Source organism: Theobroma cacao, chromosome 6, assembly GCF_053813885.1.
Source record: "Theobroma cacao isolate CCN51 chromosome 6, ASM5381388v1, whole genome shotgun sequence".
Taxonomy (NCBI): Eukaryota; Viridiplantae; Streptophyta; class Magnoliopsida; order Malvales; family Malvaceae; genus Theobroma; species Theobroma cacao.
The window spans coordinates 7,967,132-7,992,962 of record NC_142644.1 but is presented as its reverse complement, the minus strand read 5'-3'; the positions used below and the strand labels follow the sequence as shown (position 1 = coordinate 7,992,962).

The window sequence follows — 25,831 nt, the reverse complement described above, 5'->3', positions numbered from 1 at the left end:
TGGCTTTGGACATTGCGTGATTAACTTTGGGTATTGCCTGACTAGTTTTTAAGCATTTCATGACTAATTTTTAAGTATTGCGTGACTGATTTTGGGTATTGTGTGACTAAGTTTTAAGTATTGCGTAACTAGCTGATATGGCATTGCGTGACTAGTTAATAGGCACTGCGTAACTTGTTAGTAAGGCATTGCGTGACTAGTTAGTAAAGCATTGTGTGACTTACTCATTGCTTGAAAATTAGTCACACAATGCCTAAAAACCAATCACGCAATGTCTAGAACTAATCACGTAATGCCGAAAAATCAGTCACGTAGTGATTAAGTTACGCAATGCCTAAAAATTAGTCTCGTAATACTTCAAAATCAATCTAATCAATTTCAACTCTTCAATTTTTGGGTTATATGAATAAACCAATAAACTCAAGAACCTAAAACACATACTTTTTTTTTTTTTGCTAAGCCATGAAATTATGCATTTCATAAAAGATAGGTTACAAAACTCCATAACCCTCCAAAGTAAGATAAAATATATCCCTATCGGGAGGGCATTGCTCACTCCCCTTATACAAAAACAAAATATACTCCTTTTACAAAATATTCTCTGAACAATTTCAATTTAAAATCTCCAACAAACATACTTAACAATCATCCCAATCCCAGATATAACAAAACTGTGAACCATCATAAAACCCATCAAACATGCTTTAGCTGTTCCTTCTCCTTGAGCCCATCATCTTAACCAATCCGATCCAACTCATCGACACAAGCATCTCCATCGCAGCACACGTTTCAAAGCAAATCATCACCAGAAAGCATCCAGTTACCACATTCATCATGCTACTTGCAATCACCATAAAAGAGCAAAATCGCTGTTCATCGCCCTTGAAAACCCCAAGATCCACCATCCAAAAAAATAAAACAAAATAAGAAAGAGCTCGATGTCATCTCTGCTCTTTGGATGACGAGATAGACAATATTTGACTAGAGAGAGAAATTAAGATTTAATTTTGAAATTTTTGTCTGGATGGCAGGATAGAAAAAACTGAAACCATTTTAATTTGTCTGAAATTGATTAAAGGGTATTTTTGTCAAGTCATGTCAAAAATTGGCTAAAATAGTTAAAATTATAAAAAATGATATTTTTGAATTGAGTTTATGAGGAAGGTTATTTCTCATAATTTTCTCTTAAAATAATCCATAATTACAATTCATATCTTATTCTATTCTCATGAACCAAACTATATAATAGTTATTCATCTCTTACTGTATTCTTGTAAAATGGTTATTCCATTTTGCAATCCAAACACACTCTTAGAGCTTGACAATCAAAAAACATCATCTATAAGTCATCCTACCTTATTTCTAATTAAATTAAAATAATTTAGTGATAAAATCAAAGAGATTAAATTCGTGTGAAATCTCTCATTTAGCAGTATCAATACAATACTCCTCCAAGCCATTTGACATACTCCTACAAGTCCAAGAAATAAGATCTGAACAACAAAGTCTCTAAAGTTTAAGAGGTAAAATCTAAAAACTCCACTTCAGTTACTCTAAAAGGACATTTTGGGTCTCTTTTGTTTTAAAATGATGCACTTTGTGTCCTTTTTATTTTAAAATGATGCTTTTAATCTTTTGTTTTTTAACATTGTTAGTCAACCATTAAAAAAATTTAAGATCCAATCTCATATAAATGTTTTAGAACGCAATTACCTTTATATCATTTTTTTTCAATTTAGCTATATTCTCTTTAAAAAAAGTTGTTCATTGCTCTCCCAAAAACATTGATTAAAAAAAAAAATTAAGAGAAACCTTGATTAAAAAATGATTAAAAGAATTTTGATTTGATTTGAAGGACTTGGAACTTTGAAAATGGATGAAAACAGGATTTTGAACCAAGCCCAATACTGAATAACAAAATCATAGAAAAAACACAAATCAACTCATAGTTAAAAACAGGATTTTGAACAAAAAAATAACATAAAAGAAGAAAAAGTAAACAAAAGACCTTGGCGGATGTAGTCTCTATGTGATCAATGTTAGTGAATCTTCTTCTCTTCAAATGGTAGGGGTCAGGGTCAACAATTTCTTTGTATTTCCCTTTTCCTTTTAAATCAAAATTCCTTTAGTTAAAAGAGCTAAAGTTGTGAGAAAAAGAAAAAAAAAAAAACAAATCTAAAGAGAGAAGAGAATAATCTTGAAAGAAAAAGAAATTGGAAGAATGACTCTTGATTATTACAAGATTCTTCAAGTTGACTGAAATACAAAAGATGAAGTTTTGAAGAAAGCTTATGAAAATCTTTTTAGTTTTTTTTTTATTAAGATTTTTGGAGAGAAGAGATGAGTTTGTAAAGAGGGTATTTGTGTCTAAAAGGTTTATTTAATATTTGGTTATATTTTTTAAATTGTTGATTAACATTATTAATCATTGTCAAAAGTATCATTTTAAAACAAAAGGGGTAAAAATGTTTTTTTAAAGTGATTAGTAGGAAGTTTTTGGATTTTACCCAAAGTTTAAGAAGATCCAAAGACACATTAGAGTTCTAGCTTACAAGTCCAAGAGAAAGATGTGAAAGAAGGAATTCTCCAAAATTTCAAAACACAAATCAGAAGAAGATTTTGAAGATTCAAAGTCTTCCCAAAATCTCTAGTCTCAAGCTAATTGAAGAAATTTTAAAAAACATCGATATTAGGCTTCAAGAATTTTCAAAAAGTTACCCTTTGATCTTGTTTCAGTCTAAAGAATGAGATCAATTCTAATTGTTCAAGATCGATCAAGTTTTCAAGACCCATGAAACGAATTTATTGAAAAAAATTATTATAAGATTAATTTTTTTTTATTTTAAAAAATTCTTAAAAATTGTAATTTCTCATCTAATAAATTAAATTGTTATGTATCTCCAAATTTCTCAATCTTGTTTTTGACACGAAATTTGTGTGTGCAATATTATCATCCTTATCGGAGGAGTTCCTAAGCTAATTGTTGGATGCCTTATTGATGTTTAAATGAATTTTAAAATTGAAGTGTAGAAGAGGTGGAGAGAAGAATTCTGGCAACAGCCTCATGATTTTGTTGTCGTAATTTGGTGGCATGCATCCTGCGCACGAAGGTTAACAACTCTCTGAAATTCATTTAGTATAATTTTTTTAACGGTTCATTAATGGTGTTAATAATTTAGAGATCAAAAATATCATTTTGAAATTAAAATGTTTTTATTAAAATGTTTTGAATTTTACCTTTTATAGTTTTAGAATGTGTGCCATGCAATACGATCATGACAAGTTGCTCATGCTATTCTTTCTATTCCCTTGTCCTTTTTAAGCGTATTCAGATTATTGTTTAATTATAAATTAAAATAGACTTTTTAGTTAGTTAATTGGATTAAGATTGTACAGAAAATTAAATGAAGAGTTTTGTATCCAAACCCCACTTTGAATCCTTCCTTCGATATTTTTGGGTTAGCTACGATTGGATCAAGCATTGTCTCGAAAACGATTAAATTTATGTGTAATTTATTATACAAACATTATTGATGACTCGAATGCCGTTGAATAATGAATTTAATTTAAAATTTTATATTAAGAGCAATTAAAAAGTAATTATAAAAATAATTATGTTATATATAAAATTTTATATAAAAATTAAAGAGTGACGGATCTGTTGATCACTTTTTAACTTTTGTAATCTAGTATTGCAAATTTTAGTTAACATTGTTCAAAACTTGAAGACTATAAGATAAAAAGTGGTCCCCGACTTGACTCATGCCAACCTTAAAATTTGGAACATTTGAGCCCGTGACTCTCCAAACAATAATTCATTTTGTGGAAGCCATCCAAGCCGTGTTGTCTGTATCACATGCCAAACAAATAATTAAGTCTGCTCACTGCATTTTAAATCAAAACTATGTTTCTCTGCAAAATATGAGAAGCATTGATCAGAGTTTATGCAGTCAAATTTAATCATTTGGGTAATTAACAATATAGTACATCGAACACTATCTACGAGTATATGGTAACTAATTCTTGGCGCATGTCTCTGAGCAAGAATCCACACAGCTTCCAACTTTTTCTTCACCTAGTAATGCATTAAAACAAAAACTTGAGTTTATGCTTGAGTCCATTTGCACGCGAGAGAGAGAGAGACAGAGAGAATATACCTGGATTTTCTTTGGAGCTGAGATCGGTGCACAAGGAGGTAGCACAACCAAGCTTGCAGAAGTATTGGGTATCTTTGCCACTTGGAAAAGAAAAGCTTGGAATAATACAGTCCTTGAGGCACTTGACAGAGCAAGAGAAAACTGTATTATTCGGTGTAATAACACACCAGATGAAGCAACCCATATAGCAGGTTTGGAAAGAAGCGGTGGACTGCCCTACCAGGAGCCCCAACACTAAGTAAACCATCAAGACAGACCCCACCCCCCTTCCCTCCATTTTTATTCCCTTTCCTTTTGTTTGCGAAGGGGAAGAAAGGTAAGGCTGAAACTTTAGTAGATCTGCTCTTTCTGCTCTCCAAGAGAGGTTTATATATATATAGACCCTCAATTGTAGGTTTGTGTGGTAGGAAGTTCTTCTCCACTTACGCTCATATATGGAAATTGAATTGATGGGTCTAATTTAACCTCTCTGGATAAATTATCAATAGGAAAATGGGAAAATATCAAAGGTTTAAATACCATAAAAGAATATTAGAAGTTGAACAGAGATAAAATCTTTCTATCTAGGATAAGACAAATCAATTAAAATTTCACTAAAATGGAAAGGTTAAAATAAAGGTGAGTTTCAGTAGTTGTCAAAAATAATGGCTTTTACAACTTTAGTACACTTGGCTTGTTATCACCGCTGAAACTTACAAAATGGACCATCTAGCATGGCATTCTTAGTAAGCCTTATTGATATGCCATTGGGAGTACTATATATGAGCTGGGAATTAATCTGGTCTCATAATAAATTTCTTTAAGAGCCGTCTTTATGGAGTTGGTGTCAATCGTGCTGTACTTAATGATTGGGCGAGAGTTATAAGATGCAGAGCTGGAGAATTTCCCACAACATATTTAGGTTTTCCTTTTGGAGCTAACCCAAAACGTATCAAGACTTGGAAACTGATTTTAGACAAAGTGGAGGCTAGACTTGTGGGGTAGAAGTCTAAATTAATATTTATGGGAAGAAGGGTTACAATTTTGAGACCCGTTTTCTCTAGTTTCCATTGTACTACATGTCATTGTTTCGAATTCCGCAAGGGGTGGCTAAGGAAATTGAGAATATCGAGTGGAGATTCTTATGGAGTGGAGGAGGCTCGAAAACTAAGATGCATTTGATGGATTGGGGCATTGTATGCAATTATTGTGAGAATTGTGGGCTTAGATTACTTAGTTGGGAGCTTAAAAATAAAGCTCTATTGAATAAGTGGTTGTGGACATATGAGAACGATAAAAGATGCTTGTGGAGGGAGATTATAGATGGGAAGACGGGAGGTAACCCCTCAGAGTTATTATTAGTAATGGGAAAAGGTTTTCTTTTTGGGATGTTGAGTCACTTGAGGGGCTCATATTAAGTGAGAGTTTCCCTAGGATATATGCTTTAGCAGTCAATAAAAAAGTGCGGATGTGTGAGTATGGGAAATGGGTTGGGAATGAGAGGTATGGAATATTGAATTACGTAGAAGAAATTTTGGTGGGAAATAAGTCAAAGGGATCATTTTTTATAGTTTACTCCGTGAGTGTCCCATGGATATGAGTCTGAGTGATAAATTGGCATGGAAATATGAAATTAGTGGACAGTTTTCTGCAAGGTCCTTTTGTATAGTGATGAATGAAAGTAGTGAGAGTGATCAAGTATGGAAGTTTGTTTCGCGAGGCCTTTCAAAGGAGTTTCATAAGTTTTTCTAAAGCTAATGATCAAACTTTAAGAACGAATATGGAGATCAGTAAAAGTAGACATTGCACCATGCTCTTATCATCTCTAAGATATATGATGAGAGAATTAATTACATTAAAAGGCTAATCATTGAAAGGTTGAGTCAAACCATCTTAACTCTTCCAACATTTGGGTGGTCATGATGGATTGTTAGATCCCAATCTTAGTCTATGAACTCTAGGTAGCTAACTTGATTAATGATAAATTTAAAGTAGTTTAAATTTATCTAATTCTAAGTTTAACTTAAGAAGTATATGTTGAGTTTATTACCAACATGTTAGAAGCCCAATAGGTCACACACTTAAAGTGAATGTTGAAAATAAAATGGGAGAGGTGATCAAGTTGGACTTAATCAAATTGGAAGTTGTGAGCTTTTCAAGCACTTGATTAAAATTGTTTAATTAAGTTGTATCTAATTAATTAAATTGTTTAATTAAATCATTGGGCCTAATTAATTTAATTATTTAATTAAGTCTTTGGGCCTAATTAATTAAATTAAACAATTAAGTTATTGAGCTTAATTGATTAAATTTGTTTAATTAAGTCATTGGGCCTAATTGATTAAAATTGTTTGATTAAATTTTTGAGCCTAATTAATTAAATTGTTTAATTAAGTTATTGAGCCTAATTGATTAAATTAAACAATTAAGTTAACTAGGCTTCTTAAGGACTCAATTAAATTGTTTAATCAAATTATTGAATTAATTGACAATTACAAAATAGTTTTGTAATTAGGGTTTAAAATTAATCCAAGGTATAAATACCTTGCTATAGCCTCCAAACAAATTGAGAGAGAACAACTGAAAAATTAAGAGAACGGTAGATTAAAAATTCCTTTTGTCTTGCCATTTTTTGTCTGAAGAAAAATAGTTTTTCATTCACTTGATTTCTTTTGTGTGTTCAGCCTCAAAATTTTTGTGTAGATTATGAGTTTATGAAACTCATCTTTGCTAGCATATTGTCAAGGCATAACACTCCTAATCCTTAAAGAAGGATTTTCTAATTCATTGGTGTGGATCACCATTTGAGGCTGCACAAGGATTCCTTGGACAGTTTTAGTTTGCAACAACCGGACTGAGGTGGTTGAGCTTTTTGAAGGATACAACCGCTTTATAGAAAGAGGTTGTTTGTTGGAGAAATTGGACACTCAATGATTAGGAAGGATTCTTTTCTTAGCTGATCATTGACTCTTAAATGTTAGGGATATATGCCTAAAATCAAAGAGTTTGAATCCTTGATGGAATCAATCAAAAATCTCCAAAATACTAAGTCTTCCTCATTTGATGAGGACTCCCTAAATTAAGGGATTATGATTTAAATTTGTCAATATCTAATTAGATTAGATAATTTCAATTAAAATGGAAAGTCAACTTGAGTAGATGACATCCTAATCCTATTAGGATAAATTTTAATTAAGATAAATTTACTAATAAATTAGGACTTTTAATAATGACTCTACAATTAGTTAATGGATAATACAAGATTAAAAGTTGGATAAGGACTTTCCTAAAATATTTAGGACACATGATTTGGAACATGAAACCTTTTAAAATGGTTATGACAGATACTCAAATTAGGAAGTTTCCTAAATTGGTTTAGGTTTCTAATTAAAGAAGTTTAATTAGAAAGAACTTACTAATAGAATTAATTCAAATATGATTTGAGCTAGCTAAAGGTCTTGATATGATCAATTCCTTTACTAAGTAATTTTGAAAAATTATTTTTTTAAAAAAATTACTAAATTTTTTCAAACCTAAGCACCAAATGATTTGAACTATGATCCTCAATGGTTAAGTGACATTTTTCAAATGAAATGCAAGATCATCATCATATTGAGCATGTATACTTTATATGTTTATAACTAGATTGTGGATGTTTGTTGATGGTTATGGACTATATACTCAATATGATTGTGGATGTTTGGTTAAACTGCTATTTATGGAAATCTTTTCAAATAGGGTCTGCGAACCCTACCTTATCTTTTACATTCTAGGTTTGTAAAATTCTCTTCTCATCTAACTTCTCTCGAATGTAACTCGAGGTTTCTACATTCAATTGTAATTAGAAATAGGATTAGATTAGGAAAGAAATTTTGTAAATCTGAAGATGGAGATCCAAGGTGCCATGAAGAGCTAAAGGTGGATGCAAGCTAAGGCATGAAGTGCTTAATGTATGCTATCCCCTAGGATTTGACCAACTAGTTTCCTTTTATGGCTCAAGAAAACTAGAGTAGAAAAGTCCATAACCATCCTAGTAGAAAACATATGATAGATTTAATTTTATGCGATATATTAAATGTTATGCATGCTAATCAAATGACACCTTAATAAAATGAAAAAGATAAAATCCCTCGGTAAATATTGAGACACATATCGCATATGATTAAGTTACCTTCCACCATGTAGCAAGATAACTTGGTTGCTCTTTTAATCGGAGGCTTGTTAAGCACAATTAAGGCCACACTTTTACACGAGTATGTTTGAGCTATTGACGGGTTTTACTCATCTAGTTTCATAAAATCAGGATGCGTGAAAACTTGATTATTATGGAAACTAAAGGCAAAGGCTAGGCGAAACATATATGATATGTTTAGGCAATGTGTTGTCACCTAGCTGATTTAGGAGTTGTATAGAGATACAATTGGTAAGCTCAGTTACCTACCTAATCCACCTATCTAGTTAGTTGATCACACTCAAGGCCATGACTAGATGGATGGGATCCTAGCCTACTAAGAGAATCCTAGTAGAAATCTCTCGAGGTGATATGGAGGGTTATCATCTTGTAGAAAATAGTGGGAGAACTAGTTAAAATTTTAAAACCTTGTTTTAAATAGTTTATGCATGATATTTACTTATTGCTTTATTTTATCTATTTAGGCATAATTTATATACATGGCTAATAATCTATCACTGCGGAGCATCTTGGATGCAAATAGACTCACTGGCCCAAACTTCCTCAATTGGTTTCGAAACCTCAAGATCATTTTGAAATAGGAGAAGAAATCCTATTTCCTTAGCACTCCTATTCCACCAGTCCTTGTTGTTGATGCTAGTGTTGAGGATAAGGAAGCATATCAACGTCATAAGGATGACGATGATTAGGTAGCATGCATGACGCTAGCCAATATGACCATTGAGCTCCAAAAGAAGCATGAACACATGGATGTCCAATCCATGATTCTTCACCTTAGAGAACTGTTCGATAAGGAGGGTCGCACTAAGATATATGAGATCTCTAAAGAACTATTTCGATGCAAGATCGCAGAAGGCAGTTTTGTTAGACCCTATGTGCTAGAGATGATTGGACTCATCGAGAGACTTGGACAAATAGGACTAGCAATGGATCATGAGTTAAGTATAGACTTAGATCTACAATTTCTTCTTGACACCTTCAGTCAATTCGTGTTGAACTTCCATATGAATCGATTGAAAGCTACTTTTCCCGAAGTTCTGAATATGCTAGACACGACAGAGAGGTCCATCAGGAAATATAAGGGATCATTGCTTCTTGTTTCTTCTTCCACGACTCATACGAAGCAACAGAAGAAGAAAGCCTAAAAAGGGAAAAAGGTAAAATCCCAAAATGAGAAGGCACTGAAGCCTAAAAGAGGTGTCAAAAAAGAAAAAGAGAAGGATATTTGCCATCATTATGGCAAACTTAGGCATTGGAGGAGGAATTGTAAGAAATACATAGCTACTGTGAGCAAGAAAAAGAAACTTATTGAAGTTTCTGATTTAGGTACTATTTGCTTAATAATTCTACTTTATATATTAAAGGTATATGATACCTCAAATTTGGTTTTCATATGTTGGACATATTGTGAGGACCAAAGATAAAGATGAGTAGGATCTTGGCTGAGGTGGTGACCACATGGATAGACTACTTAAAGCATTAAATGTTACATTGGATGGTTACACCCCTATTGATCTCAACATGTTGGATAATTTATTTGGATATGTTTGAAACATTAATTAAGTGATTGCCATGGGAATGGCTGGTGAAACATTTGTCTTTAGCATTTGGATGTGGAAGCTTATATGTTTCAAGTTTGAATAATTATTTCGAATCATTATATCATATTTAATTATCCATGCTTCATGTTTATCCTTGCAATGATATTTGATCAATTATGAATTATGTTCAATTGATCAAAAGGTTGAATATTGAATCATATAAAATGGAACTTTCTTAAGAACAAAACATAGAGATGAATGTTCAAGAAAGAAAGCAACTTCATATTGCAATATGATTTGGTCCATATATCTCCAACATAAAAGCCCATTATGATATTCCAAACCAATATGATTCCAAGTATACATTGAGATGTATATACAACATGGAATATTCAAAAGAGTTTGAATATTACTCTCACAAAGGATCTTGGATTTAGTGGGAGCCCAATGACAATAAAAAGTTTAAGGGGGCCAAATGGCATAACATAAAGTGACACATGCATATGATGCATACAACATAGTCTAGTTGGAATGGTCCCAAGGAGCAAAAGGGATTATAAGTGTATATAAATAAAGTCATATACATCATATAATAAAGGGCTCAAATAGGAAGAAATTTATATTGTTACTTCATGGAACTAATAAAGGGTTCTGAACATTGTTAATGTAACAATGGAACCATAATAGTAGGACCTGGGTTTTATTGGATCTAGATATATTAATATGACATGATGTGATGCATAGACATTTTGAAGATAGATAAAAACAATTAACCACATTGAAGGGCACAAGCGAGTCTACATGGAGACACGATTGCTAGATGGATTTGAATCCACATACAATGAGGTAGTAATTGGTTTTGTGCTAGTGGGAGATGTTAGGATGAACCCTGTAGCCAATTGGGATTGGTTAAGTCTTGATTCTAATCATGCAACAATATCGTTCATGTTAAATGATTAAAGGTTTTCCTTCATCAATAAGACATCAATTATAATAAGTTATAAGTCTAATTGGATAAAGTCCATGAGATTAATATGCCTTGCAAGGGAACTGTAATGGGTTACAGTTATGAGATCCTTATACATCAAAGCGTAATCTCTAAATGTTCCTAGTCAATGTATCATTGAGATTGGATATCAATGATACCTAGAGACTAGTACATTCTATGTTTCTTACTTGAGAAGTAAGCAACCGATCTTATAGGTTGAAGTATAGAGATACTTGAAACTAGAATGTAGGTGCTTGCTTAGGAAAGCAAGTTCACTGAACAAAACCCGCCATGACAAGTGCATTTGGTATTTCACTCAAGTGTCTATGCAAAACTTTTCATGTATCAGTTGTGTAAATACTCCCTAGACTTGAGACACCAGGTTGTCTTATGTGTGGAGTGCTATGTTTTGATTTCATCCCTATAGGTGCCTAACCAAATATGCCAAAATTGGATGCTTTTGGGTATAGCATGAAGCATGTGAAGACAAATGAGTGGTCAAGATAAGAATCATCACCCAAAATGATGCAGGGGACATATCTTAACTGTTTTGGTTGATATTAGCTTATTCAAGTCATTGGCCAAGGTGACTTGAAGATTATGAAAGGAGTTTCATAAGTCTTTATAAAGCTAATAATCAAACTTTAAGAACGAATATGGAGATCAATAAGAGTAGACACTGCACCGTGCTTTTATCATCTCTGGGATATATGATGAGCGAATGAATTACACTGAAAGGCTAATCACTAAAAGGTTGAGTTAAACCATCTTGACTCTTCTAACATTTGAGTGGCCATGATGAATTACTAGATCCCAATCTTGGTCTATGAATTCTAGGTAGTTAACTTGATTAATGATAAATTTAAAGTAGTTTAAATTTATCTAATTCAAAGTTTAACTTAAGAATTATATGTTGAGTTTATTGCCAACATGTTAGAAGCTTAATGGGTCACACACTTAAAATGAATGTTGAAAATAAAATGGGAGAGGTGATTAAGTTGGACTTAATCAAATTAGAAGTTATGAGTTTCTCAAGCACTTGATTAAAATTGTTTAATTAAGTTGTGCTTAATTAATTAAATTGTTTAATTAAGTCATTGGGCCTAATTGATTAAAATTGTTTAAGTAAATTGTTGGGCCTAATTAATTAAATTATTTAATTAAGTTATTGAACCTAATTGATTAAATTAAACAATTAAGTTAACTAGGCTTCTTAAGGACTTAATTAAATTATTTAATCAAATTATTAGATTAATTGGCAATTACAAAATAGTTTTGTAATTAGGGTTTAAAATTAATCCAAGATGTAAATACCTTGCTATAGCCTCCAAACAAATTGAGAGAGAACGGCTGAAAAATTAAGAGAACGGCACATTAGAAATTTCTTTTGTCTTGTCGTACTTTGTGTGAAGAAAATAGTTTTTCATTCACTTGATTTCTTTTGTGTGTTCTGCCCAAAATTTTTGTGTGGATTATACGTTTATGAAACTCATCTTTGCTGGCACATTGTTAAGGCATAGCACTCCCAATCCTTCAAGAAGGATTTTTTATTTCATTAGTGTGGATCACCATTAGAGGCTGCATAAGGATTCCTTGAACAGCTTTTGTTTGCAACAACCGGACTGAGGTGGGTGAGCTTTTTGAAGGCTGATTTGGTGGTTTAACAAAGGATTCATCAACCTTTGTTATTTAGGTAAACTTGATATGATCATATATATTTTATTTTTAATTTAATTCTGTGCTCAATTTGGCATGGAAGAGATCTTACAAGGGTGAGGCAAAATTTAATTTTTAAATTTATTTCTGCTACATTTTATTTGTATTTGATGCATGATCAGCCTTCACCCAATAGTATGAAACTTTAGTGTACCAAGTCCTCGAATTGATTTTTGAGCTTTGCTGGTGCCATCTAGTAACATGGAATAAAAATTGGATTGGTGTCCTGCACCAAGTCTATACAAAACTTTGTCTCCCTTTCTAGAAGTAATTTGGGTAGCATCTTAAGAAACACGTTTGCAAATTCTCCCATAATTGGCACATCGACCACATTAGCCACTTCTACTAGGGTATCTCATTGGGAAACCCTCAACTTACACAAACGACTAAATTAAGAAATAATTATGTGACCATAGAGATTTCATGTTTTGAAACAACAAAATAATTTTTTTATCTTTGAAATATCCCATATTTTGAAGTGCCATGATGATTTGCAAAGTAGTGTGGAGAAATGATTCCAATTAGACATGTTTTCAAGCTTGTTTTTACATAACATTTAAAATGGATCAGTCCAATGCAAGATGAACTTGAGGTAATTAACAAGAGTGGAACTTGGACTTTGGTTGACAAGCCATCAAACTAGCATGTCTTTGGAGTTAAATGGGTGTTTAGAAGGAAGCTTAATGGTAATGGAACCTTGAACAAACACAAGGTAAGGTTTGTTGGGAAGGGATGCAGTTAGTTACCAAGGATTGATTATATGGAGACATATGTTCTTGTGGCTCGTTATGACACAATCAAAGTGCTACTAGCTTTATCTACAGCTCTTAGTTGGAAAGTATATCATCTTGATGTGAAATTCGCATTTCTCAATGGCATCCTTTAAGATGATATATACATTGAACAATTAGAAAGATTTGAACAGATGTCAAACCAAAATAAAGTCTATAAATTGCATAAAGCTTTGTATGGCTTGAAGCAGGCCCAAGCACGCGGTACAACAAGATTGATGCTCACCTGACAACGTAGGGATTTGTGAAAAGGTATAATGAAGCTACACTTTACATTCTCAAATTAAAGGGTCAAGCATTGCTTATTTTGTCCTTATATATTAATGATCTTTTAATTACAAGGAGGAATGATGATGCATTTTGCAAGTTCAAGCTTGAGATGCAAAATGAATTTGATATGATAGACCTAGGATTAATAAGCTACTTTCTTGGGCTTCGAATTAAATAATCAATTAATGGTGCTATCTCAGAAAAGTTATATTACTAATGTGTTAAAAAGGTTCCGCTTGAACCAAAGTAAGCTTACTACAACCCCACCTGTTGCAAATGAAAAATTATCAATCAACAAAGGTAATAAGCTCCTAAACCCTTCTATATATAGGAGTTTAATTGGGTGCCTACTTTACATATGTTCCGTTTGACCAAATGTGATGTTTTTTGTTAGTTCATTATCAAGATTCACAAAGGAACCAACAAACCTGCACTACACAATTGGTTAACCAAACTTTAAGTACTTAAAAGGAACATCGAATTATGGAATCCATCTCACAAGAAAGATTGAAATTAAGCTTACTAGACACTTAAACAGTGAGTGGACAAGTAATGTTGATGACTCCAAAAGTACCTTTAGCTATGTCTTTACTCGCGATAATGGAGTTTTCTCATGGAACTCTCACAAACAATCAGTTTTTGCTCAACCATCTACTGAAGCAGGATATATATCTGCTGATGTAGCTTTAAACCAAGCAATATGGTTAAGAAAGATTATTACTAATTTGCACTTCCCACAAACTATGCCACTAATCTACTTGTTGATAATAAATTGACCATTGCAATCTTGTTTATCATGGAAAAACAAAGCACATCAACTTGAAGTTTCATTCCATTAGAGATGCTAAGAAGAGAAGTGTGATACATGTTCAATATTGCAATTTAGAAATACAACTAGATGATATTATGACAAAATCAAGGCTTTAAAATTCTTAAAGATAAGCTCGACATTTTTTATGCAAGTGTTAAGAAAGAGTGTTAAAAGTAACATTTTCATGGTCATGGCCATATGAGTACTCGTCTACTAACCAAGTCAACCATATTAGCTGAAAACTAGCTTACATCTAATTCACTCTCTTTAGTGTACATGTAACCTTGCATGGCCCTTTATGCGATAGTGTAAACACTTGTTTTTAGCTTTGTACAATTGTTATTACACCTTTATCACTACTTAAATGTGTTGTAAACCAGATGTAATGAATATGAATTAATACATAATCTTTTATACTTTATCTAAGTCTTAAGGTCTCTGTTCGCCTCAGTTCAATGCGTTTATAATAGAAGCTGTCCTTGCAACTAATATACAAGCTCATATTGAGATAACATGCCCTTCTTTGTTGGCCGAGTGCTCATTAGTGTGACCTTGGTTCTCTACTTGGTTAAAAAAAAATTCATCAAGAGTATTGTTAGGCTTTTGTTTAGTGGTTTCTAGATCTTTGACGGTGATGTCTAATTGGGTGTTATAGGAATACTTCTTGATAAAGGCTTGAGTAATCTCTTTTTAATCTTCAATTATGGTCTTGAATTGGCTATGAACCAATTAAAGGTGGCCTCAGATAGGGTCATAAGGAAAGCTGAAGTTAACTGTTATTTAGATAGGCTTCTAAGTTGTAAGACAACAATAAACTATTTCAAGTGTACCTGAGGGTCTTCAATTCCATCAAATTTGTCTATAGTGGACATTTTAAAGTTGATCAATAGGCAAAATTCAAGCTTTAAGTTTAACCTCTCAACTTTAAAAGGTAACTATCAAAAGACGATGCCTTTTTCACCATGACTTGAATATTCTGAATCACTTTCTTTTCCAAGGATTCCTCCTAAGACTCATGGGCTTTCTCATTTGACTTTTGGGATACTTCTTTAAAAGAATTTGACTCAACCTTATTCTTCCTTAGTAAGATTTGAATAGAAAAATCTTCATCATTTTCCCTGGTGCCTAGTTCTATGGATTTATTTTTCCTTCCCTTGGAAATTTCCACCAATTCTATAGTGACACTTTGCATATTTTGATACAATTGTTTTAGTTTTTCATCCTTGAAGGCTATCCATTTCATAATCTTTCAGTTGATTAGCGATTTCTTTTAGCATTTTCTTTTCATTATTTTCCTTGATTTCGTCAAAAGACACAATTGTTTTTGGCAAGTCGAAGTATTCTACCAGATTTCTTACTATCTTATCTACAGTGTCACAATTGTAAACTTGTGGCCTCGATTTTGTTGAAGGGCTTGTTGTGATGTCTACAAGACAAAGATAAAAACACCAAAATTTTTAAGGTTTTTTTTTGTTTCCTCTTTAAGTCTCAAGAAAAGAAGTAAAAGAAAATATGACATGCACATTCACAATGCAACAATGGTCAAATTTATAAGATAATTTTTAGCTAATCTATACTTGTGAAATTTCATTTCATCTTTACTTCTCTACAAGGTCTAATGGCCTACACAACTTGATTGTTAATTAACCTTGTTCCTAGATTGGTAAGTTCACAGCAGTAAAAAATCGGTAGACACGTCAACTCCATCATAGGTCGAAAGGTATTGCCACAGATGAGAAGAAGATTCAAAACATCTATTTTGTATTTAACCTTCAGTTGAATACCAAATGATTTTTTAAAATGTAAAATTAGTTTAATTTTTCAATTTATCAAACAACATATACATTAACATGATAAATAATATTGAAATTTTAATAATAAATAATTAATTTTTATGCTACAAGGTATAATGGCCTTTACATGGTTGTTTGTTATGTATTTCTTACTATTATTATAGTTATTTAGATTTTAAAAATTTTATATGTGACTTGCTAACGTGATACAAGAATGTCATGGAGTTAAGCACGTTTAAGTTTTTTATAATCGTGTCAACTTGTTTATGACATGAAAATATATATAGCTTAATGTGAAACCCTTAATTTGCAAAAGAGAATAGATTGAGAAATCTTTAGGTGAGCATAAAGATTTCATATTTTAAAACATCAAACTAAGTTTTTGTACTTGAAAAATCTCATATTTTGATGCGGCAAGATGATTTGCAAAGTGGTGTGGAGTAATGAGTCCAATTGGATATGCTTTTAAACTTATTTTTACATTCTAGAGCAAATCTATCGGTAAATATTGAACAAGTATCTATACATTTTGCCAGAAAGTTTTTTAAAAAGATCATGATGAACAATTATGTTCAAAGTCGATGGGGTTGCCCAAATGAGTCCCAGTGAAGTGGGGATTGGTGGGGTTTTGTGTGATGAATATGGACACATCAAAATCTTGTTTTCCAAGTCCATTGGGGTTAGAGACTCTAGTTGTCACGACTCAACCCGGAGGTTAGTGATCGGCGCACGAGCCTAGCAAACAAGTCCACTAGATCCAAGCAAGCCTCATAATCCAAAATCATATAACACAAAGCCAAGGGATTCCATAATCAAATATTCACAATAAAACCAAATATATTACATTATCCATGGCATATAATTCATACAAATATTTATAAGGCCATACGTTGGCCATTCAAGGCGACTTCACTCATAACAACCCTTACATAAGTTCATATGGCACAATGTGCCTACATACATAACCACAGCCAACCCTATGCAGAAGCTTGTGACGGACTTAGCGGAGTGAGAACATCAAAACCGGAACCTATCGGATGCCACAATCGGTCTGTCGTGGGACGACCTTTACCACATAGCACTATGGCCTATTTTATCTACACACAGTATGCAAATGGGTGAGTATTATAATACTCAGTGAGTAGTACAGATAAACAAAATCATACATACATACATACATATATATATATATATATATATATATATATATATATATATATATAATCACATAATAAATATTGCACTCTTGGTGCATCAACATAATCTAACAAACATCTCTAAACATAGGGCATATCATTATCCGTAAAACTTCCAATATAAGGGCATGTCATCATCCTCAATGTCTCCAAAAATCATCACACATATCATTAGGCTTACACTTAAAGTTGATTAAAGTTATTCACATTATTTTCCATGGCACACTCTAGTCGTCGGAGTATCACATCATATTCATATCGTATTTATCTAAGCCCCTCCATGGCTATCTCATGTCATATGCAAATCAAATAGATGAGTGGTCCTTTTTTGGACATAGTCAAATCACGTTTGGTGGCCAACCAACGAATAATCAAATCATGCTTAGGGTAAAGACGCTGGAGGAGAAACAGATCACACACGTGCCGAAGTAACGGGTGGAAAACAAATCATGCACATCGCCTAAGTAACTGAAGGAGAATTAAATCATTAACTATAGTAATCTCCTGACATCAGCATCACTTGGAGTAATCTCAACGGATGGCATCAAAGCACTGCAGGTGGGAATCACAGGTAGGATTAGTGCCACCGTCCCTACTTACCACCATAGTCATGTCATATGCAAATCAAATAGATGAGTGGTCCTCTTTTGGACATAGTCAAATCACGCTTAGTGGCCAATCAACAGAGAATCAAATCACGCTTAGGGCAAAGACATTGGACGAGAAACAGATCACTCACGTGCCGAAGCAATGGGTGGAAAACAAATCATGCACAGCGCTTAAACAACTGTAGGAGAATCAAATCATCGACCAGAGTAATCTCCTGACATCAGCATCACTTGGAGTAATCTCAACGGATGGCATCAAAGCACTGCAGGTGGGTATCACAGGTAGGATTAGTGCCACTGTCCTTACTTACCACCATCCCTGCAGGTACATACATAGTCACAAAGGGACGAAACTACACTCCACCACAAATTAGATCAATGTCCGAAATTCAGTCCTCGGACGAAAACATAAATCCACAAATAAGGCCATCATGCCTTTATCATTCACATTTGCTTCATCGAACCTCAATTCACATTTATTGAGCTTCAATCGTCTTAAAAACGGTTAGGTTCTAAGTGTCTTTAAATCTCCAAGGCATCATTTAATCAAATCATCTCAACATATCATTCACCTAGGGTAATATACTCCTAAAGGTTCTGTCACGGCCCAAATTCTGGGTCATGATTGGCACATGGCCCAATGGACGTAGTCCACTAAGCCCAAACAAGCCTATTAATCTGACATGTTCATCATTCCATCATAAACTGCTAAGTCACATTTCATAACTTAGGGTCAAAATAATATTAAACATTTCCACCTCATACTGGCATACCAAACAAGTGTATATACATCGTTTATACACAACAAAAGAATACTCGACTTCCAACGAAGGGACTCGGACGAATGTACAACTATTGAATGCCGAGACACCTACCAAAAGATGGATACAAGTCTACAAGGACACCTCGTCCTAGTTACCGGCTGCCTCGTGATTTGAAAACATGAAGTTGAAAACGGTGAGTATAAACCCAGTGAGTGAACAAGAAAGGGAACAAGCAACAACAAGGGAAAATTTAAAATCATGATGCACTTGTTTCAAAACAATGCAATTTAGTTCCATTCATATTAAAAACCCCTCATCAAGCCCTTAAATGATTAATCATTTGGAAATCATGAACCCATACATAACGAACTATTTGAAGAATGAAAGCTTCAATGATACGCAAGCAAGTCAAATACAACAACGAATCTTCGCTGCAACAAGAATGAAATTTTGTTGCAGCGACGTCGGGATTAAGTTATTAGTCGAATGAGGGTTTCTCAACTGGCCAAGGGTTTCTTACTAAATCTCCTCATTTTAAACTTAACTCATTTAGTCCTTAATGTTAGAAGTCCCTGCTCAGATATGGTAGCAAATAAGTGAAAAATAGGGCAATGATTGGACAAGATAGGAAACAAAACAGAAAGTTTTTCGTTGCAACAAGATTCAATCTCGCTGCAGCGAAATTGTAACTCAGAAACAAAAAGTTTTCGCTGCAGTGAGAAGCTACAGTGTCATTCTCGCTGCAGCGAGAAACAGGGCACCAATGAAAAATTTGCCCTTCTTCCCAAAGAAAAACCACCATGCTGAAATATCCAAAACAACATGAAATGCATAACAATTTTCCAAAGTTTAATATGTCAAGTTTCACATGCATTACAACCATATACCATTACTCATTAATTTCCTATAACACACATATTTACATATGTATATATGTATACGTATACCCATCATCATCATGCAAACCATCACATCATCATCATCACCAGCTCATGCACACTCCCTACTCGCACATGGCTGGGTCATCACCAGGTTATGCGCACTCCCTACTCGCACATAGCCGGGTCATCCTCAGCTTATGCACACTCCCTACTCGCACATAGCCGAGTCAATATAATTACACAACAATGTATTCATATATATATATATATATCAACACAATGTGGTAGTGCATAAATCAATAATAGTGACATGTCACAACATGGAGACAATTTATCAAAAGCTTGTTCCCAAGGCACTTGTTTTTATGAAAAGCTAGATAATCCATTCAAATGTTTGGCAAATACATTATATCCCCAAAACAAGTTTTGAATACAGTTCACTCACCGATTTATTGTTGAGCCTTTAGCTGACTTTAATTCCCCTAATGATCCAATTGGAAGGATGGGACTTCATTAGAACCTAGGATCACATTAGCATAAGCAATAGGTCAATTCACATACTATAAACCCTAAAAGCTATCTCTTAGCTAGCTTTCAATTGCCACATTAAATGACTATTTATGTTCACTATCTTAATCATTAAAAAAAAGAATGAACATACTCAACAATAAAACAGCTCATAATCCCAATTACTAGCCATTTTTCACAGCTAAAAATCAAGCTTGGTTCATTACTCACCCTAGGGTTTCTTTGTAGTTGAATTCTCTTCCAATAGCCTCCAAACAAATGAGGTAATTCTCTCTTTCTTTCTCTAAAACGCCCAACTAGTGAGAGAAAGTATGAAAATAAGATTTTTCAAGGGTTTTAAGGAGAGAGAGTGGAAGAATACAAAAGTTCTAGTCATAAGGGCACAAAGGTATGAAAACTAGAGCTAGAGAGAGAAAATCATGCAAGCTCCATATCAAGCTTCCATGTAGGTTGAAAGCAACGTGAAAGAGAAGAAGGAGGAAGAAGAATAAGCTACTGGAAAATGAGAGAAGAAGCTACTGGAAGAAAGATATTTATAGCCAATCTTATCCATTCCACTTAAATTACCAAAATGCCCCTCCACCAATTAACTTACTCTCCCCCAACCTTTTATGAAATCTTTTTACTCCTTTGACACCGGGACAAGGTCCATAATGGTCTAGACATACTCGGGTTCATGAAAACTTAAAATTTTAACTAAAGGTGAAAAATGACCATTTTGCCCCTATTGTGAAAATCATCAAAATTTTTGTTTCTTTTTCATTTTACCCCTAATTTCATCATCCATTTATGCCTTAGGCCATAATATTGTTTAAAAATCTTACTTTTATGGGCTTATTAAGGAAATGACGAAATTACCATTGATCAGGGATATCGCGTATACTTCTTTTTATGAGTCTATAAAGGTTAAGGTCTCATAGGTTCATCATAGCCTCTAGACATCTTAGTCTAAACACACACAACATAGGCCACCCATGTGGCTCACAACACAGCACACAATCACACACAATTCGTATATATACATATACATATATATTGATCTCTAGCCTAGGTTCATTCGTCTAGGCATACATATTTCATTCTAATACCATGGCAGTGCATCTATCATGCGTCATGCATTACATACATTTTATTTAAACTCACTTACAGTGAAAAATTAGAGGTACTCCCAACCAAGCTTTGATCTTAACCCCTAATCGTCATCTAGCTTGCCAACGAGTTGATACATTCATTTCCCCCCTCAAACACATCAGAACATGAAAATATTAATTATTTTTAGCTTTTGAAAAATGTCAGTTTTTTCACAATTAATCAAATCTTAACAATTCAACTATTTAAACTCAAATTCTTCATTAACGAGCTAAACCCATACCTTAGAAGTTGGATTGTGCGAGTCTTAACTTCAAATTCTCCTATCCAAACCATAAGGAAAAATTACTAAATTTGGAAAAAATCAGATTTTGAAGTTATTAATCGATTAAATTGAAAAATAATAAGTAAAAACATTGAATCTCACCTCCAAGATGGTTTCTCGAGCTCCAAATAGCCTCAAATGACCTTAGAAATCAATTTGGGGTTAGGGTTTTGAGTTTTTAGAGAGAGAAAGGGAGAAAAAGTGCTGAGAGAAAGGGTTGGGCGAAAATAACTAGACACCTCTTTTTATTTTTGCTTTTTGTTTGTGATGTATCGCAACATTTCCAAATGTATATCACATATTTACACACGTTAATTAATTGTAATAACAAGTTAATCCACATTATTCAATTTTTCTAACCAGTTTGAAATCAATTATGAATTGTCAATATTTACAATATTAAAATAAATTATTATTTATATTTAAATAAATTAAACATATCTAAATGAGTTAATTGTATCGTGTTTCAACAAACTAAATGTATATTAACATGTGTTGTGTTCTTATTAAGATTTTAATAAGAATAATTAATTATATCGTTTTCGTGTCAACCTATTAATCTGTTATAGTTTAAGTTTACATGACACAATAACACAATAACACAAGGCATAGACACCGATAACTTTTATTAGTCTTTAAAAATAAGAAAAGAAAGAAATAATCTCACTCCTATAGACTTTAGACCATTGTTGAGAACAGAAACAATAATACTATTCCTGCTTCCTCTTATGCATCATACTTTGGGAGAAACTTGGATTACTATGATGCATATTGCATCATAACGTTGCAAGTGATGTCAAACTAAGAGAAGAATGATACAACCCGTATTCACAAAGATTTGTGTATTTACACTAAAGAAAAGCTGAATATTGAGCTAATCCAGATGAGTTACATCATACTTGAGGCTTCACATAGAATGTTACATATCTAACTTATACTCTAACCAAGAATTCATACCTCTTTAAAGTACATAAAATACAGAATCGTTTTCAGCTGTGAAAGTTTAAAAAGAATTTATTGCTTCTCCACCAGCCATATTGCATCTGTACAGCTCCTCCAACCTAACTGAAAGTCCTCCTTGTCAACGAAACTACTTCTCACTCCTCACTCCTCACTCCTCGCCTCCGCAACTTCACAATTCTAGATGAGCCTGCAAATCTCATTACCCATAATTGATAATCAATAAATAACTTTATAAAACCAGTCAAAAATTCCTCTCATCTAATAGACATACAAAATATTCATGAGAGAGGTAAATTATAACTCACCCCAGATGCTACTATTTGCAATAGGCATGGAATCATCCTTCCTCATCCTCAGATTTAGATGCAGTATTTGAAGATGTGTTTAACTCCACTGAATGTGGGGTTCCACCTGAAATGTCGTAGAGAACATTATATTCTGCCACTCATAAAAATTTAGGAAATTAGAAAGGGATCTTATGCAGGTGCCCCATATAATCTCATTGAAGACAAATCTAGCCACAGGCACAGCAGCTATATGACTGCTGGGAAACGTAACAAGAACGAACATCAACAAAATAAACATCTCAAAGGCTCAAACTTTCTTGTGAAACCCTATCATCTGCTAACTTGTTCGGAAAATAGGTAAGCACAAAACAGAGTGGCACATTGATAAGTAAAAGGGTCAGTAGTTACTCCTTGTGGCCTCGTTCTGCGTTGCATTTGATTGCAAACAACGCTAATAAGGTAAAATTTACTGTTAAAAATTACGACTACAGAGTATTTTCTCTCAATCACAAAAGTAGGTTCTTACCTACTGCTCTGATTAGCGGTGAGATTCCTCTCAAACGCAACTTTTCATATCAATCACTGATTTTCAATGGCAATCGCAAAGCCATACTAGGCCTAAAACAACGACGAAATCCCATTAAGAGATGCCCAATGCCCATTAATAAAGAATTTATCCAGTCAAAAAGACCAAATCTAAATAAGTATACATGCCAAGATTGAATTGGTAAACCTTAAAAGCAACAACCAAGCGGGAGCCTACTTAAATGATTAAACGTTATTATAGTAGTCATAAGAAAAAGCATCGGGTCGGGTCATTGAATTTCAATTTTAATCAGAGGGTTATTTTTTGCCCTTAAAAAGACCGAATCCAACACAAAATTGAAAGAGAGAAATGAACCAAAATTAGTAAGCAATTCGTAATTGAAATTTACCTTTGATGAAATACTCGGAAGACGGCCAACCTCGGACGGTGGTGGTTGACATGGACTCCTCCGGGGTCAATGGATTAGCCAATTTTTCAACGAGCTGGGCCAGGCCGTAGGATTGGGCCGTGGATGGCGGTACCCAGTAAGAGGACCCGGGGATGAAAGGGAGCCAATCGGGTGCTGAACGGCGTACGATGATCCGGTGGATGGCGTCTTCGAGTTTCTGCAGAAGCGGATCGGAGGAGGAAGTGTCGGAGGAAGGATCGGAGGGGTCGGAGTGGTTGGGTTGATTGGAGAGGGTTCGGAGGGGAAGGAGACGAGAAGAAGGACGCGGTTTGGTGACGAGGCTGAGCTTGATTACGGTTTGGGAAAGGGAACGAGCCATGAAAAGGGAAGAAGGGGAAGCGAGAGGAGAGAGTGGAGATAGTGGGGGAACTCGGTTGATGGATAGTGGCAATTGGGAAGGACTCAGGGGATAGGAATTTCCTTGCTCGATTTATAGACAATGCCCCCAGAAACGATAGGTAGACAGAGCTTGGGCTTGGGCTTTACTCTGAGCCTAATTACAGAACCGCTATTTAAACAATTGTTTTTTTTTTTTTTTTTTTTGCATTTACTAATTGCTAGTAAATTACTTATGACTTCCGGTTATTAAATAGGTATCTAAATATGAAAAAAATTATCTTATATAATCAGGTATTTAATGGATTCAAATAATTAACGAATAGTGCTTTCCTAATAAAATTTGATTTTGCACAATACTTTTTAATAGGGTTTAGATACTTTCATAATTAAACGGTTTTAAGATTGAATATTTTAAAAATAATAGGTACCTTCCCTATTTACATTTCTATTCTAAAATATTATATACGGGTTCAAATAGTAATTCAAATATTTAATTAAAATTTTTATTGATTTTGGATATCTTATTAAACAATAGGATACGGGTTAAAATATTTCGAAAATAACGCTGATCTCTGAGTGAAAAAAATAAAGAAGTAAGGGAAAAATAAGAAAAAAAGTTATGTAACTATACTAGTAACTACTAAGTAATTCTTGTTTTCAATTGCATGGATGAAAATTTTAAAAAATAAAATTAATTAAAAAATATCTAACCTCTCATTTTTTTTAAAAAAATACCAAATGACTTTTATATTTTCATCTTATATATTTAATTATTTACTATGATTTAAATGAACTGATTTCAAGATTTTATTGATATTATAGAACCTCACTTCTCTATCTTCCTTATAGTATTACTATCATTTTTACCCTCGCTTTGCGTCAGGAAGGTCTTGTTATTCTGTAATTATGAACACTAGCACTCCTCGCAAAGATAGTTTCGAAAGGATATCCAAAGCATCTTAGCAATCACTGCAGGATTGATGGAGGGAGGGATGAAACTATTCTTTTTAAAACTAATTGAACCATCAATGATGCTGAATAGATAGAATGAAACTGATAAAATCTCTCTAAAAACCTTTCATATTTTCTGTTTGCTAAACTCTTCATATTTCCTTTTAGTGCTTGACTCTTGATGAACCTTTCATATTTCTTTTTAGATTGACAGCCTCTTCATATTTTTGTTTCAAACCTAAAACTTTCTCCAAATTCACTTCAATCCACAGTCAAAAATCTTGAACAAAATCCAGTCAACCCAATCGACGTGGCAGACATTGGAAGCAAAATCGTGGCCTACCATATGAGCTCTTTTGGACCTTCCTTTTAATATAGTAATATAGATGGTTGTAGTCTTAATAATTTTAGATATAACACGTTAATACGACACGAAATTAAACAGATTTAGGTTTAATCTTAACGAGTTTCGTGTTTGACACGTTTAAAATATGTTTAATTAATCGTGTTTTTTGTGTTTAATCATGTTATCGTATTTAAACGTGTATACATGACATATTTATCAATTTATTAAAGTTTAATAATCAAAAACTATTTTAATCTTACTTAAATAATTTTAAATAATTATTTTAATAAATTTTTAAAAATAATAATGTAATTATGCCAT

At 33.4% G+C, this 25,831-nt stretch overlaps 3 protein-coding genes and 1 long non-coding RNA gene across 11 annotated transcripts; 1 reads left to right on the top strand and 3 right to left on the bottom strand.

The window, feature by feature from the left end:
- Positions 1 to 3,889: 3,889 nt before the first annotated feature.
- Positions 3,890 to 4,573, bottom strand: LOC18595614 (thionin-like protein 2). Its single transcript, XM_007023650.3, has 2 exons — positions 4,158 to 4,573; positions 3,890 to 4,075 (listed from the first exon to the last, which is right to left on the bottom strand). Exons 1-2 carry the CDS (start codon positions 4,432 to 4,434, stop codon positions 4,017 to 4,019), a joined length of 336 nt encoding a protein of 111 aa, XP_007023712.3. The 5' UTR covers positions 4,435 to 4,573; the 3' UTR covers positions 3,890 to 4,016.
- A 4,453-nt stretch (positions 4,574 to 9,026) lies between these two features.
- LOC148762045 (uncharacterized) lies at positions 9,027 to 9,473 on the top strand. The gene has a single exon (XM_088807633.1). The coding sequence runs from the start codon at positions 9,027 to 9,029 to the stop codon at positions 9,471 to 9,473; it is 447 nt and encodes a 148-aa protein (XP_088663759.1).
- Positions 9,474 to 17,042: 7,569 nt separating this feature from the next.
- Positions 17,043 to 22,078, bottom strand: LOC108662626 (uncharacterized). Of its 3 annotated transcripts, XR_016027111.1 has the most exons (5): positions 21,732 to 22,078; positions 21,588 to 21,627; positions 21,363 to 21,454; positions 20,133 to 20,207; positions 17,043 to 17,335 (listed from the first exon to the last, which is right to left on the bottom strand). It is a non-coding gene; the product is annotated as an uncharacterized LOC108662626 (long non-coding RNA). The 3 variants fall into 3 exon arrangements; XR_016027110.1 differs by having other exon boundaries at positions 21,588 to 22,078; XR_001928594.2 differs by lacking the exons at positions 21,588 to 21,627; positions 21,732 to 22,078 and having other exon boundaries at positions 21,363 to 21,579.
- Positions 22,079 to 22,456: 378 nt separating this feature from the next.
- Positions 22,457 to 24,295, bottom strand: LOC18595613 (uncharacterized). Of its 6 annotated transcripts, none has more exons than XR_016027252.1 (4): positions 23,815 to 24,294; positions 23,406 to 23,497; positions 22,898 to 23,003; positions 22,457 to 22,787 (listed from the first exon to the last, which is right to left on the bottom strand). XR_016027252.1 is itself a non-coding variant. In XM_088807795.1 (3 exons), exons 1-2 carry the CDS (start codon positions 24,191 to 24,193, stop codon positions 22,930 to 22,932), a joined length of 480 nt encoding a protein of 159 aa, XP_088663921.1. In that variant the 5' UTR covers positions 24,194 to 24,295; the 3' UTR covers positions 22,457 to 22,787; positions 22,898 to 22,929. The 6 variants fall into 6 exon arrangements, 4 of the variants coding, with proteins under 4 accessions (XP_088663921.1, XP_007023709.1, XP_088663922.1 ...); XR_016027251.1 differs by having other exon boundaries at positions 22,457 to 22,779; XM_088807795.1 differs by lacking the exon at positions 23,406 to 23,497 and having other exon boundaries at positions 22,898 to 23,030; positions 23,815 to 24,295.
- Between the last annotated feature and the right edge of the window lie 1,536 nt (positions 24,296 to 25,831).